At 35.5% G+C, this 14,678-nt stretch overlaps 1 protein-coding gene across 1 annotated transcript; it reads right to left on the minus strand.

Moving 5' to 3' along the window:
• Positions 1–8,236: 8,236 nt before the first annotated feature.
• Positions 8,237–12,159, minus strand: LOC18595524 (uncharacterized). The gene is made up of 3 exons (XM_018122719.2): positions 12,036–12,159; positions 8,816–10,604; positions 8,237–8,736 (listed from the first exon to the last, which is right to left on the minus strand). Exons 2-3 carry the CDS (start codon positions 10,545–10,547, stop codon positions 8,339–8,341), a joined length of 2,130 nt encoding a protein of 709 aa, XP_017978208.2. The 5' UTR covers positions 10,548–10,604; positions 12,036–12,159; the 3' UTR covers positions 8,237–8,338.
• Between the last annotated feature and the right edge of the window lie 2,519 nt (positions 12,160–14,678).

Consider the following 14,678-nt stretch of genomic DNA (forward strand, 5'->3'; position numbering starts at 1 on the left):
GTTTTTGTAATTTTTTAATTACAACGTTTATTTTATCTTATTAATACCTCCATATAAAACTTTAAGCCAATCACTTAACAAGATAATAATAATAATATTGTACCAACGAGTTTACTTCAAAGGATGCAAGTCTAGAAAGAGAAAAGTTTGGACTAATTAAAAACATATGATATGAAATTTAAGATTAAAACACATGACTTGACCAAACAAATTTAAAAAATTTATGGATCATCCAATCAAATTTCATCTATGAATCATCATAATTAATTTTTATTAAATTAAAACATTTTAAAAATAAAATTGAAATATAAGGACGAAAATTCCTGAAAAATATATTATGTTAAGCTGACACGCTGAGTGCATGCAGATTCTGTGGTGACATGCTGACTTCTTGCATTATTGTGGGGTGACACGGCACGCCTCATCTTATGCTGACATGTTGAGTGGAAGCAAATAGTTAGCGTGACATGCTGACTTCTTGCTGATTTCTGTGATGACACGCTGACTTCTTGTAGTATTGTGGGGTGACACAAGACACCCCATCTTGTGGTGACACGTTGAGTGAAGCAGATAATTAGCGTGACACGCTCAGTGCATTTTTGTGGTGACACACTGACTTCTTGCATTATTGTGGGGTGACACGGTACGCTTCATCTTGTAGTGACACGCTGAGTGGAAGTAAATAGTTAGCGTGACACACTGACTTCTTGCTGATTTATGTGATGACACACTGACTTATTGCAGTATTGTGGGGTGACAAGGCGTGCCCCATCTTGTGGTGACACGCTGAGTGGAAGCAAATAGTTGACGTGACATGCTGAGTGCATGTAGATTTCTGTGGTGACACGTTGACTTCTTATTACATTGTGGGGTGACACGGCATGCCTCAATTGTGGTGACACGCTGAGTGGAACCAAATACTTGGCGTGACACACTGACTTGTTCCAGTTTTCAAAGGTGACACGTCATGCTCCAATTGTGTGACACGCCACATGGTTGCAGTATTAATTTAAAGGCACTGTGTTTAAATTGAGAAAGAAAAAGTAATGTATAAATGTACGAATATTAAAATTAATCAAATTAATTGTATATACAAAAAATGTACAGACAAGGGTCGATATGTTCAGGGTTCGCTTTCACAACTATTAGAAAAAATTTCTAAAGCGTATTGGTGACGCATATTTATAATCATATTCTGCTTAAGTCTGATTGATTTTGATTGCAAAATATCATCAATGTACCTTATCATGAGCATACCGCAGCTGACACTATCATCTTGCTAATGCACTTTATCTTTTGGCAAATGAATTTCCAATGGCATCAGCGTTAAATCCCGTGTCTCCCGGCATGTTTTTTTGAAATAATCGACTTTGTGGTAGATGATTGGCATAATTGTCATAAGGGGTGTCATCTGAGCCGCTTGCACTCCGTTATCCTTAGCATTCGAAGTTCTTGTGGAGTCCACCACCTTGATCATCCACCTCACCAAGTCAATCTTCGCTACCACCCAATGCCTACCCACATTGCAATGTGCGAGGATGAAATCGACATCTTCCCATTTTTTCCCGTATGTCGACTTCTCACCTTCCATGTATGCTCGCAACTGATTTAGAATTTCCATAGTTGACCGAGCATCTTCAGTTGGAAATGAGGTGTGTAACGTATGGATGGTGTCCTGTAAAGCATGTATACATTAGCTTACACTTAATGCAATATAAAACTTAGTATTTTCATAATTGAAAAATTTTCAAATAAACTTACGAAAAATATCGTGTCAACCACGCATGCACGGGTAGTGTACAGCTTTGACTTCGGCCTTGTCATCCGCTTACAAAGTACGTTAAGGCATGTGTCTATATGTTCACTAGTCATTTCTTCTTTGGGATCCTCTAATATTATGAAAAAGTCAGCCCCTTGATCTCCTAAGATCCCAACGTTACGCCTGCATATGTAATAGAATGAGTTTGAAAAGCCTTGGTGGATTAATGTTTCATTAAAAAACAATATTTGCAATTTTATTTATGATTTTACCTCGTGCACTCGTTTTTCTTGAAAGCTTCGTACGCTTCAACAATTGTGCTCTTTACATCCTAACAGCTCACTGAGGGGTTGACGTATGGGCTTGCCTTGTATTTGCTCACCATTTTCACCCGTGCCCACTCAGTTGGGTTTGAAATTTATGCTGCACGATGATGAACATTAAATGACTTTGGTGACGACAATCGTGAGCCGGTGGCTTCAAGAGTGCTTTGAGGAAGATGGTCCCCTCTTGTTGCTGCCTCCATTAATGCATCGGCCTGAAGAAGATCCTCTTCTTCAGCCACGACTGAGTGAAGGTCCCCTTCCTCTCCTACAGATGCATCAACAATCGGATCGACCTTAGGAACAGGGCTCTTTCAGCACCAGCAACATCATCATGAATGTGTACACTAAGTTCATCATGGTGCCCATCATCAGCATCATCGTGGTCCTCACCAGCACCGTGTGATGAAGGACCGCCCTACAGAACGAGACAAATGGAAAAATCCGTTAGCTCATATAATACCACAAACCATAAATCGAGAACAAAAAATAGAACTACACCTACTAAACGTAAACAACCAATATATGAGCGAAAATAGAATAACGTACCTGTGATTTCAGGCCTTATTACTGTGTTAGAACATATATTATTGTGTTATTCAATAATCATATATGGAATTGTTGAACATTACCCGTTAGACTTTAATATCCTTACCGGCGGCTCGTTACCACTTTGCGGTTGAGTATGACCAATTGGTGGTTAAGGGGCTATGGTTGCCTCCCTCAACTGCAATAACAGAAATTAATGTGTTACTCAATAAACATATGTGAAAATGTTGAACACAAACTGTTGAACCAATTTTACTGATGGGGTTGTTAGCACTGTGCGTCTGAAGAGGACCTTTCAATGGTTGAGGAGCTGTAGTCGCATGGTCCAACTGCAAGCATTGATACGTTATTCGATAATCACATATGGAATTGTTGAACACAAACTATTATAACCGTCCTTATTGGCTCCTTGTTAGCATTGTGAGTTTGAGGAGGACCTATCGTGGGTTGTGGAATTGTCGTCGTATGGTCCAACTACGAACACATATATGTTATTCGATAATCACATGTGGAATTGTTAAACACAAACCTTTAGAACCATCCTTGCTGGCTCTTCACTGCCATTGCCATGGTCATCACCTTCCTCCATCAACTCGGGGACCGACAGCTCATCGACGACAACAGTGGCGGTGCACCTTCGCTTCATGGAACCAATGGCTCTTTTGTGCTTCAAGTTTCTCCTATTTTCCCTCGCACCTAAGCCTTAGTCCGCTTGATCCTCTATGTGCCCTATTGGCACATATTGGTGGCTATCAGATAACGGGACATCAATGTCCACAAAATAATCCAGGCTGGCCTCATTCGGGGTGGGCTCCAAGGTCTCCACTGCCCACAACTGCAAAATAGGGATTGTGATTATTAGGAAAAATTATTATACAAATTCACAGCAAAAATTAATAGCTGTTCACTCACATGTTGAGATGACTCCAACAGTTTAACTGCCTTGTAGAAGTCTTTTGGCTTCTAATTGCATTGCCATCTGCACATGCGTGGGTATACGTCCTTCTGAGCAGAGGGGGCAATGATCTTTCGCAAGGCCGAAATTACCTCCATTGCCTAGAACTGCAAGTCAAATGTAACCATTATCAGACCGTAAATGATAAACGATTACAACCATAAATTATTATGTCAAAAGGAAAATGAAAAAATGTTACGTGACAGTACCTGTATCACCCACGCGAATTCGAAAATGTTGTACCATAAACGATCCTTTTGATCGTTCAAGGAAGGCACTTCGAACCCTTTTAAAAGGTAGTCCAAGGTCATCCTCCAAACGTAGTGACCCCATGGGAAGACATTCCAAGCGTCGATGTCCTCCACCAACGACAAGAGCCAAGGCGTCACCCGACTACGGTAGTCTTGACCAAATAAAATGTTATTCGCGATCAAGATAAGTGCCATCTTGGTCGTGTCTCCCGGTCACTCAAAGTTGCCTCCGCGGAACGTATCAAGCAAAGCTTGCAGCTTAACGCTCTGTTACCCATTCCAGTATCACGCATGAATTCTGTCTGTAACAACCTTGTACGGTCGTGTGAACACATCCGGCATTCAACCAAGCTTCAGTCAAGTGATAAGGTAGAACTCCTACTTTGATATGCGTGCCTTGCTTTTCCCAATGGCAAACCATAGCTCATGCTCCATTGAATCTGTCACAGTGATTCGACAGATCATGATGTTATGTAGGAGACCAGCGGAGAAGTAGCCTTGTGTATATACGTCCAATAGCATTCCAAAGCATATACGCTTCACTGCATCATACTCCCCTTTCTCTTGGAGGGTCTTGTTGATGTAATGCAGTTGCGACCATTTACAGTGGGTGTTAATAACGACATTGAACACCCACTTCTCCCTCAACATAATAAGCAAACTGTCAAGATCCTCATACTGTCTAGACTGCATCTGCAAAACATGGCACACATGCACAAGTGAGTTAACCCATAATGTGGTAACACGCCATGCATATAACATATAATGTGGTAACACGTCATGCATATAACGTAAAATGTGGTAACAGGCCATGCATATAAAATGTTGTAACATGCCATGCATATAATGTAAAATGTGGTAACACGCCATGCATATAACGTAAAATGTTGTAACACACCATGCATATATCGTAAAATGTGGTAACATGCCATGCATATAACGTAAAATGTCGTAACACGCCATGCATATATCGTAAAATGTCATAACACACCATGCATATAACGTAACATCTTGTAACACGCCATGTGTATCAAGTCAAATGTTGTAACATGCCAACGCTGACACGCCAATCACTATAATTACTGTGTCTTTACACGAACTGGCCTAAAATACCCATGGCATGTGATACGCCAATCAGTGTAATTACTGACTTGTTACACGAACTGCCCTAAAATAACCAATGTCGTGACACACCAACAACCCCAAAAAGCAATTTACCCACTACACGCCATATCTGTTGTAATTCAAAACTTTGGTTCGACCATAAAATCGGGAAGAAAACAGTTTAAACATAACAATTGAAAAAGATTGAAAAGACACGAATGTATCACACAAACTTAGAAAAAAATCAACGAATAGAAGAAAGTTTTAAAAGTTTTTATTTTCAAATTGACTGACTTCTTCACTGATAACCGACATTGTTGCTGTGGTGTCATCAAGCTTGCAAAGAAGAAAGTCGAATACTCTAGTATCTTTGGGAATGTTTGGGAATGAGGAATGAGGAATGAACCTTTTCACACAGACGTTTGTGATTTCTGAAAAATATTTAATTAAAATGAAATGGCCTCACAATTTTCTTTATAAATATTCATTTATTAAATTCATTCAGTTGAAGTCCAATCGGTTTCCTCGTTATTTGCCCATTTTTTCCTTTTTCAAACCATGTCATGTCACCCATCAATTGTCAGGCCGTGTCACACACTCTAAACCTTGTCGTGTCACTGATCTCAACGAAATGTCACGAACTCTGAATGCTGGCGTGTCACAAAATTCCCTCCATGGCATGTTACCAACTTTGAATGCTAGGATGTCATAAATTCCCTCCATGGTGTGTCACCAACTCTGAACGCTAGCGTGTCACCAACTCTAAACCCTGTCGTGTCACACATTCCAACTATGTCGCGTCACAAACTCTAAACCCTGTCGTGTCACAGCCGTGTTACACATTCCCACCATGTCATGTCACACATTCTCAACATGCCGTTTCACAAACTCTAAACCTTGCCTTGCCACTACTGTCTCACATATGACTTGCTGTAGCACGACTATTTCGTGCTTTGGATTCACATCTTTCTCCTTTCGATTCACTACCGTATCAGGGATTTCTGGTTTCATACCATTCTTCAAGCTTTTGATTCATCACGACCGGTTCCTTGTTCGGTTTAATATCACTCTTCTCCTATTATCTGAATGCCATGTCCAAAATATTTGAAAAACCATCTCATACAACATTATTTTATTTTACACAAGCTTCACGAAAAAAAATGGATGTTTTGCTCAAAATTAGATGTTCGCAAATTCTTTACATATTTATTTTCTTATTTTTCTTCTATTTGAGAGTGCACCTCAACGAAGATGGCTCATTAAGGGCATTTTTGTCCCAAAATCTATTCTTGTGACTAAAAACAATTAAAATTATTTGGAGACTTATTTACAAAGACACGTTATTTTTAAAAGCTAAAAAAAATTTTCCTTTTGATTAATCTTAATAACAAAAACTTAAGACTCAGATTTTTCATAGATATGGTTTACTGAGTTCAACCTTCTGTTCCTTTGATATTTTTTCGAAAACAAAACAAAATTCTAACTTGATTTCCTGTCTTTGTAGTTGTAATTTGTTTCGGTTTCGGTTTAGTGTCTTTTCTTTTCTTCTTATCATTTAGCTATTTTGTTAATCAGATATTCTTTATTGAAAGATAAGAAAAGTGTACCAATTAAAGCAAAATGAATTGGTTCAGTTTCTTGATTCTTCTGCTTGTACATTTGCCAAGTCTGGATACAAATGAAAGAAGCAGCACAACAATCAATTTTGTACGTCTCTGTTCAAGTGTATTAAGTAGTGTACACCATAAGGACATTATACAGGAAGAAGTGAAGTTAAAAATAATTTATTTTTCAAGAGCAAATTCATAAAGAAAATATGAAACCATCCACCTTAGCATCTTTCCGCATAAAGAAGAATAGTAAATAGAAAAGATTTAATAACTCACCACAATCTTGACTTTCAATTCTGATTTATTGAGACTTCAGTTTCGCTACAATATTTTTGAGGTTCTCTTTAGCTCTTTACTGTACAGAAGTAGGCACAGAAATGCATTAGTGATGCAATAAATTGAATATATCCAAAGGAATGCAAGAAAATGGAAAGAAGACAAGCAAAGTAATATCGCATTTGGACCCTATCATGATTTCTGCAAGCTTTGGTTTGTTGTGGCAGGTTCTCTACAGATGAATATTCCTGCTTACTGTGTAGTTTGCAGTATACAATCTCAAATTCATCCTTCGCCGCAGGTATTGTTGTTCTAAAGCTGTTGAAGACTTTGTGATTAAGATTAGTTGCTATGCATCCATACTTGAAGAACTAAAAAATCACATCAAGATGCAAAACTTTATCCAAGAATGCAGCATTCTAGCAGAGTAAATGCCAAATCTGTATACACGAAGATATGAATTTTATATCGCAATTGTTTTTGGTAAGAAGTTTTAAGCTCATTTACTTGGCATCGATAATGTCAAGCGATTTGCTTTGCTACTTGTTTCCAAGAATCTAAAGTCAAGCCAAAGCATATGTGCGTAATTATAAATCACCAACACCAAATGGTATGAGATGTCAAAAACCCAAAAAAGAAAGTAGAGTCTTTCAAAATATTGCAAGAAAGTATTACTATACATGAATCTTGGAAGTGATTTTGGGATCTAAAAATGTCTTCACAGTGGCCTAAACCTAAGTCCACCATTGATGATAAACATTTGGTTAAGAGTCTACAAAAATTAAAAGACCATAACATAAAATTTTAGCCCAACATAAAAAGTAATATAAAAGCATTCATCTAATATCAAACGCCCAAATTTTCCAAACTTCATTCAAAAATACAAAACAAAAAGAGCTTATTTTTACAATGAATGATTGTAAAACAAACATCTCGTTAATAGTTTTTTTTGTTTTTTTATTCTGAATGTTTTGTTAATAAATTATTGTCAATTACTGAAGTAGATATGTTACCATACTCTTTTCAAGTTATAAAAGATAAACTTTGCGACATTCACCTGTATTACAATGCTGTTTCCAAACATTACAAATATAGAATTCTCATTTTTTTCAATACTTCTATTACATGTGATTTAAAACTCTTCATCAGATGTATCATTGCCATAATTTCACTAAAGCTATCAATCAATACAATTTTTCTATTTCTATTATTACTGTTTACTTAATTTATAAATCACACAAAACTTTTAATTATTATCTAACTAAACCATCAATATTCTTTTTTGATATGAGAGAGAAAAGATGAACATGAGTACATATCCTATGATTAAAAATGTCATATCCAAATGAAAATCTCAACCTTATAATTTTTACAAATAAAGAAAAGGTTAATAGCAGGACCAGATAGAGAGAGAGAGAGATCTTAGATTATTCAGTTCAACAGCCAATAAGGGTTTAAATTGCATTCTCATGATAGATTTAATCTTGTCCTTTCTCCAACTCTTTTTGTCTTTACACTTGCCTATACTCTTCCTTCACTTGAGATGAAGGTCTTCCTCCATTAACAGCACCATCCAACTCCTTCCAAGCTGAATCACCATCTCGGGACCCAATCTCTGGTGTATCATCTACTATCCACTCATCCATTGCATCTATCTCATCACCAGCAATGTCATAGTTCACGCCGAATTGAGAACGCTGCTGCTGCTGCAGTTGCAAATTGTAATGAACAAATATCAGATCGCTTAATAGTTGTTGCTCAACAGGATTCCTTCCTTTTGTCAGCAGCTTCTCCACCAAACTCCTGTTGAGCCTATATTTTGAAGCACCAACGCAAGTCTGGCTCAAAATTCTTGTGGCAAATCGCTGCAACTCCGGACACCGTCCTCCATATGTAGACCACCACATGGCTGCATCCGCATTCACAGAGGATAAAATTAAATTAAGTTACGAGAAATTGTGAAAGAAGAAAAAGTATGGTTTTCTTACTAGAAGAGAATCTGGTTCTTTGCTGAACGGTACTCCCCTCTCCGAAAGCACCTTCAGAATTTCTATACGCTTCAAGCTGTTGTACGATTTTATCTTGAATTGGCTGACTTTGAATCATACGGACCATACAACATAACAGGCCAAAGGCAACCTCAGAGTCACTTTGGAAGTCAGTTGAATAGAAAAGACTTGGATTTAAAAAATGACCTGCAGCATGGAGGGGGCTATGGAGATGCCCATCCCAGATCTTATCAATCAGTTCCCAAAAGGGCATGTACTGGGATTCCTTGCTATTGCATTCCTTCTTAATTGTCTCCTTCATCTGATCCATGGTTTCATATATATACCCCATTTGCGGTTTATCATCCCCATTGATCAAACATAGAACACGTATAAGAGGTAGAGCTGTCTTTACAACCCTTCCAGCTCCTTTCCAGAATGAAGGATCCCCCACCAAGTCTGCCACCCTCTTCCCCTCTGCTCTAGAAGCCCATGCTGAGGTGTTCCACTCAGATGACGCAAACATCGCCTTCAAGTTTTTCTTTTCTGCTATAATATTCTCCAGAGTCACAAAAGGCATTGCCGACCTTACCTTGGTAGGTTTAATAAGATCATGACCATCAGTATAATCTCTCAAAAGGTTTAACACGGTCAAATGGCCATGAATGAACTTCGAGATGGTCCTGGCGTTTTCTAGTGTCCCTCTGATCTCACCCATCATCGCAATCTTGTCTAACATGAGCTCAATGCAATGAGATGCATTAACAGTCCAAAACACTGTCTTGGACCTGCCCATGAACTGCTTGCCTACAGCTCCCACCCAACCTTCTGTAGAAAAGGCAATGATTTGAACTACATTTTCAACCCCAACGTCATCAATAACCCTATCGAACAACAATTGCAATGCGTCAACATCATCAACAGAGGCTGAAACATCTGAAGAATGAAGATAAATTGGGCCTTGTGGGCAATCCACAATAAAACTAACCAAGTTTCGACCTTTTTCATCAATCCATCCATCCAACAGGATGCTGCATCCAGAGCTTGCCCATGACTGCCTTATCTTCTCCACATATTCTTGCATTTCCTTCACTTCATCCTTAAGAATCCACCCCTTCAGTTCCTGACAACTGGGGATCTTATAATTTGTCTGACCAGGACAATGGGTATCATTTATCATCCTTTGAAAGCTTGGAGAGTTCACAAGCGTAAGATCGATACCTGTTTCATAGAAAAATCTACCAATGCATCTTTTGTTTTGCTTACACGATGGCTCTTCTTCTGGGTCACCGGTAACAGCACTTTGTGAAACTATCCTTGCGCTGGGAAGTATTGCAGGTTCTTTCACATCATCTTCTGACATAGAATCTATAATTTCATCCTCTCCACTCCTACTACCAGAGGATTTACAACTTTGACGCCTCATTTTCTTGGCAACATTTGAATTGGGGCACCCGTTCCTCTTCCAGGGAAGATCTTGTCGAGACAGATCTCTGACTTCCTGGCTGAGACGTCCTCCTCTTTCAGGTAACATGTTTTTGAACAGCTCTTTCACATCTTCTGAAACCATTTCACAAGGTATCACATCTCCACGTACACCTCCCAAGTGGTACTTGAGACGGAAAAAGCCACTCATCTCTTTCCCACAATAATTGCATTGGACTCTCTGCTTTTTCCCATCCACAGCTTTGCCATGATCATGAACATTGATGGAGGCTTCACTGGATGCCATTTTAGTTATTTGAAAGATATGCTACTTCTTAAGAGTGCCCAATGTGGAGGTTGGAACCTGGATTTACCCAGTAAACATGTTAAGCACTTTCAGCAAGCTTTTTAAAATGACCAAACCAAATTGGGAATTGACTGTTGAGGCACACGCAGTATAGATTACAATTACAATGGAAGATATGAAATTTGACAAAATGTTCAACATACATAGATAAATTTATGGCAATCAACTGAACTATTGATAAACCATCATGAAATAAATTTAGTCAAAGAACAGAGTTTATGTGCCCCTATATATCACCATTGCTTTCCCTCCCAAAGTATAATATTAGCAGGCACAAGGCCAAGCTACACACGTGACAACTGACAAGTACATGATCAGCCGTAGACGTATCCAAGAAATGTGAAGACCTCAAAAAAGAATTGTCACCATCTAGAGCATTTTCACATCTTTTTCTTATTTTTTGAAATATAAAGAAAGCTTTAATAGAACAACAAAGAAGCAAGTATACATTTGAATAGTAGTACTATTACGGTATGATAATATACCAAGTTTAAGATTATTTAAGATGCCTATCAAGAGGGACGAATTAAAATGGCAAAGGTGCATGCAAAACGACGCCAAACTCGACACTAAATAAATTTTTTTTTTCAGCCTGATTAAGTATCTAAATGAAGATGAATTTGTAAATAGAGACCCAACTTATATTTATACCGCACTTGACAATCTAAGTCATGCTCTTTGTTTATTGATGCTTCTAAACAATGACTTAAGATGAGACTGAGAAGTGTCGCTTCCCTAATAGATATAGCAAGAAAGAAATGGCATAGCATGACAATCCTGAAAGCCTTCATTCAATCAAAAAATAATAATAATAATAATGAATAAATAAATAAATGTTTTTCCTAATTTCAAGCAGAGATTTCTAGACCTTGACATGATCACTGTCCTCGAAAAACACCCGATGTGAAGCACAAAAGTCCATACAGCATTGGTATCGAAAGGAGACCCTTTTTTAATTAAAGGCAGAATCTGCTATATGTGCTATAAAAAAATTAGACAAAAAGAAAAGGATGTTGTAGCTTTTAGGTTCACCTAGGTGTGTGCAACTGCCTTCTTACTCATAAAGATAAACAAACCAAAAGGAAACGAAAGAAAGCAAGAGAAAAAAAAAAAAAAGAAGCAGCAAAATATATCAAATTGAATATAAAGGACTAACTTTTGAGTTCACCTAATGGCAAAAAAATATCCAGCCACCAACACAAACAGAAAGGATTAACAAACGAAGAGACAAAAGGGAAGGCTTATATTTAAAAGAAACAAGAAAACAACCCATAAATCTGAAAAGAAGACAGAAGAAAAAGAAAAACCCTTTCTCAAGGTTGATCTTACAATGACATAGATGATCTTTGATCATAGATAAGACAAAGAAAGTCAAACGAATACATGCACAAAAAACATGAGGACATGTTTGAAAGGGAAAGGAGATACCTTTCAGGGAGACGTGAAGATTGACAAGGACTTTTTCTTTGGGGGGTGGTTAAGGAGAGCTGTTGAGAAAACAAGGAGAAGCGAACGACAGACAGTAGAAGAAAGAAGCTAATAGCAAAGGACAGAGCTTGATAGTATGAGAGTGGCTTCTTTCTAGCTGTGTGTTTATCACTGATTCACTGTTATTGTTTTGTGTAGGTAGAGCCCAAGGTGTCTATGCGGTGGACCAGTGGTATCATATGGGGACCCACAATTTTTTTCTGTTTTGCTGACAGAAGGGACCCACTACCCAGTTTCCTCGGGCTTATCTGCTCCTGCCAAGCTCTTTGCCTCCTACCTGAAACCCACTTTCCATCACACCTGCTGCATTAGAATTTAATCAAAGTGAAATTAGATTTTTAATTTTTATTTAGATTATTATAATTAGTGTTAATTTTATAAATAAAAATACACATAATAAGTTAAAAGTTTTTTTAATTTTTTATTTATTAATGTATAAGATGTTTGTATTAGTAATTATCAAAATTTGATGTGTGTGTGATACATACATGTGCACGCGCGTGTATAAATAATTCAATCAATATATAAAAATGGTCAAAAGAAAAAATCACTAAAAACACGTATACATCAAAGAATAAGGCGTTACAAATTTATGACAGAAATGATACCATAATAAGAACATTTTCCAAAAAATGACAATATCATAATAATAGTCACTGGTATTGCATTCATTACATGAGTGGAAGATAAAACATAAAAATATGAACACAAAAACTTAATATAACTCGTTTTAAGTGAATATGATTTGATATTCATATTACTCTAATTCATCAATTTTGATAGTAAAAACTTGAATATATTAGTTTAGCATAAAATTAGATTTTTACATGCATTTACGAAAATTTGTTTTTGTAGTGACGGTGATTTATTTTAGAGTTTAATCGTTAATGGCAAATGTATAATCAAAATTAGATTTCAAATATTTATTTGATTATTATAATTAGTGTTAATTTTTTTATATAAAAAAACACATAATAAGTTAAAAATTCTTCTAATTTTTTCTTTATCAATATATAAAATAACAATAATGTGTTTTTATGAGTAATTATTAAAATTTGATGTGTGTGATACATACATGTACGAACATGTGTATATATAATTCAACTAATATATAAAAATGGTCAAAAGAAAAAACTACTAAAAACACATGTACACCAAATAATAAAGCAGTACAAGTCCATGACAGAGATAATACCATAACAATAACATTTATCAAAAAATAATAATATCATAATAATAATCACTGGTATGGCATTCATTTCATGGATGGAAGATAAAATATAAAAATATGAATACAAAAACTTAACATAACTCAATTTAAGTGAATATGATTTGATTTTCATATCACTCTAACTCATGAATTTTGATAGTAAAAACTTAAATATATTAGTTTATAAAAAATTAAACTTTTATATGCTTTCACGAAAATTTGTTTTTGCAATGATGTTGATTTACTTTTGAGTTTTGAGTTTTGAGTTTAATCATAAATAGCAAATGCACGATCAAAATTAGATTTCAAATCTTTATTTGATTATTGTAATTAGTGTTAACTTTTTTTAAATGAAAAAACACATAATTAGTTAAAACTTCTTATAATTTTTTCTTTATCAATGTATAAGATAACAATAATGTGTTTTTCTTAGTAATTTTTAAAATTTCATGTGTGTTATACATATATGTACAAACACGTTTATATGTAATTCAACTAATATATAAAAATGGTCAAAAGAAAAACTATTAAAAACATGTGTACACCAAATAATAAGGCGTTACAAGTCCATGACAGAGATAATACCATAATAATAACATTTACCAAAAAATGATAATATCATAATAATAGTCATCTGTATGACATTCATTACATGTGTGGAAGATAAAAAATAAAAATATGAACACAAAAACTTAACATAACTCGTTTTAAGTGGATATGATTTGATTTTCATATTACTCTAACTCATCAATTTTGATTGTAAAAACTTGAATATATCAGTTTATCATAAAATTAGATTTTTGCATGCTTTCACGAAAAATTGTTTTTGTAGTGACGATGATTTACTTTTCAGTTTAATCATTAATGGCCAATGCAGAATCAAAATTAGATTTCAAATCTTTATTTGATTATTATAATTAGTATTAAATTTTCTAAATAAAAAAACACATAATAAGTTAACAATTCTTTTAATTTTTTTATCAATGTATAAGATAACAATAATTTGTTTTATTAGTAATTATTAAAATTTGATTTGTGTGATATATAAGCGTACAAACACGTTTATATATAATTCAACTAAAATATAAAAATGGTCAAAAAAATACTAAAAATACATGTACACCAAATAATAAGGCGTTACAAGCCCACGACAATGATAATACCATAATAATATTTACCAAAAAATGATAATATCATAATAATATCACTAGTATGACATTCATTACATGGGTGGAAGATAAAATATAAAAATATGGACACAAAAACTTAACATAACTCATTTTAAGTGAATATCGTTTGATTTCATATTACTTTAACTCATCAATTTTGATGGTAAAAACTTGAATATATTAGTTTATCCAAAAAATTAGATT

The sequence above is a fragment of the Theobroma cacao genome, chromosome 6 (assembly GCF_053813885.1).
Source record: "Theobroma cacao isolate CCN51 chromosome 6, ASM5381388v1, whole genome shotgun sequence".
NCBI lineage: Eukaryota > Viridiplantae > Streptophyta > Magnoliopsida > Malvales > Malvaceae > Theobroma > Theobroma cacao.